General features: G+C 50.3%; 1 protein-coding gene across 1 annotated transcript in view; it reads left to right on the top strand.

The window, feature by feature from the left end:
- The first annotated feature begins 203 nt into the window (after positions 1-203).
- The window catches only part of LOC116101380 (keratin-associated protein 5-5-like), a 92,189-nt gene continuing 91,955 nt past the window's right edge, over positions 204-437 (top strand). The window contains exon 1 of the mRNA XM_031384960.1: positions 204-297. Coding sequence (XP_031240820.1) covers positions 204-297 — 94 coding nt within the window. The remainder of the gene's footprint in view (positions 298-437) is intronic.

Below are 437 nucleotides of genomic sequence, written 5' to 3'. Positions count from 1 at the left end.
GACTAATATAGGAGGCTCCGAAGAAGACTGGGTAGAAGATGTGCATGGGAGCATATTGCTGGTCAGTAATGAGAACAAAGAACCACATGAGAAATACAGTGGGCAGAGAATGTTTATTGAAGAATGTTTGTATCAAAGGCACAGTGTTACACACCCTGACAGAGAATCAGAAAGAATGGACACCCAGAGGAGGACATGTAGAGATGGACCTGGCCAGGTCCCACAGCTCCCTGGGACCCCAGGTTGTGGTGATCTCCATAGTCTGCCACCTACCTGTGGACTTGATGGAGCCTCCAGGTGAGGCCAGGTGCCAAGGAGGTCAGAGTCTTGGAGACTGGAGAGAAGGAAGTGGATGAAGATCTGATGCACTGAGTGTGGAATGGAGAGTAAGCCTCCAGCATGAGGAGTTCTTCTTCACCCCAGGACACACCTCCTCA

This window comes from Mastomys coucha, unplaced genomic scaffold (assembly GCF_008632895.1).
Source record: "Mastomys coucha isolate ucsf_1 unplaced genomic scaffold, UCSF_Mcou_1 pScaffold21, whole genome shotgun sequence".
Taxonomy (NCBI): domain Eukaryota; kingdom Metazoa; phylum Chordata; class Mammalia; order Rodentia; family Muridae; genus Mastomys; species Mastomys coucha.
This window is presented reverse-complemented; position numbering and strand designations above follow the sequence as displayed.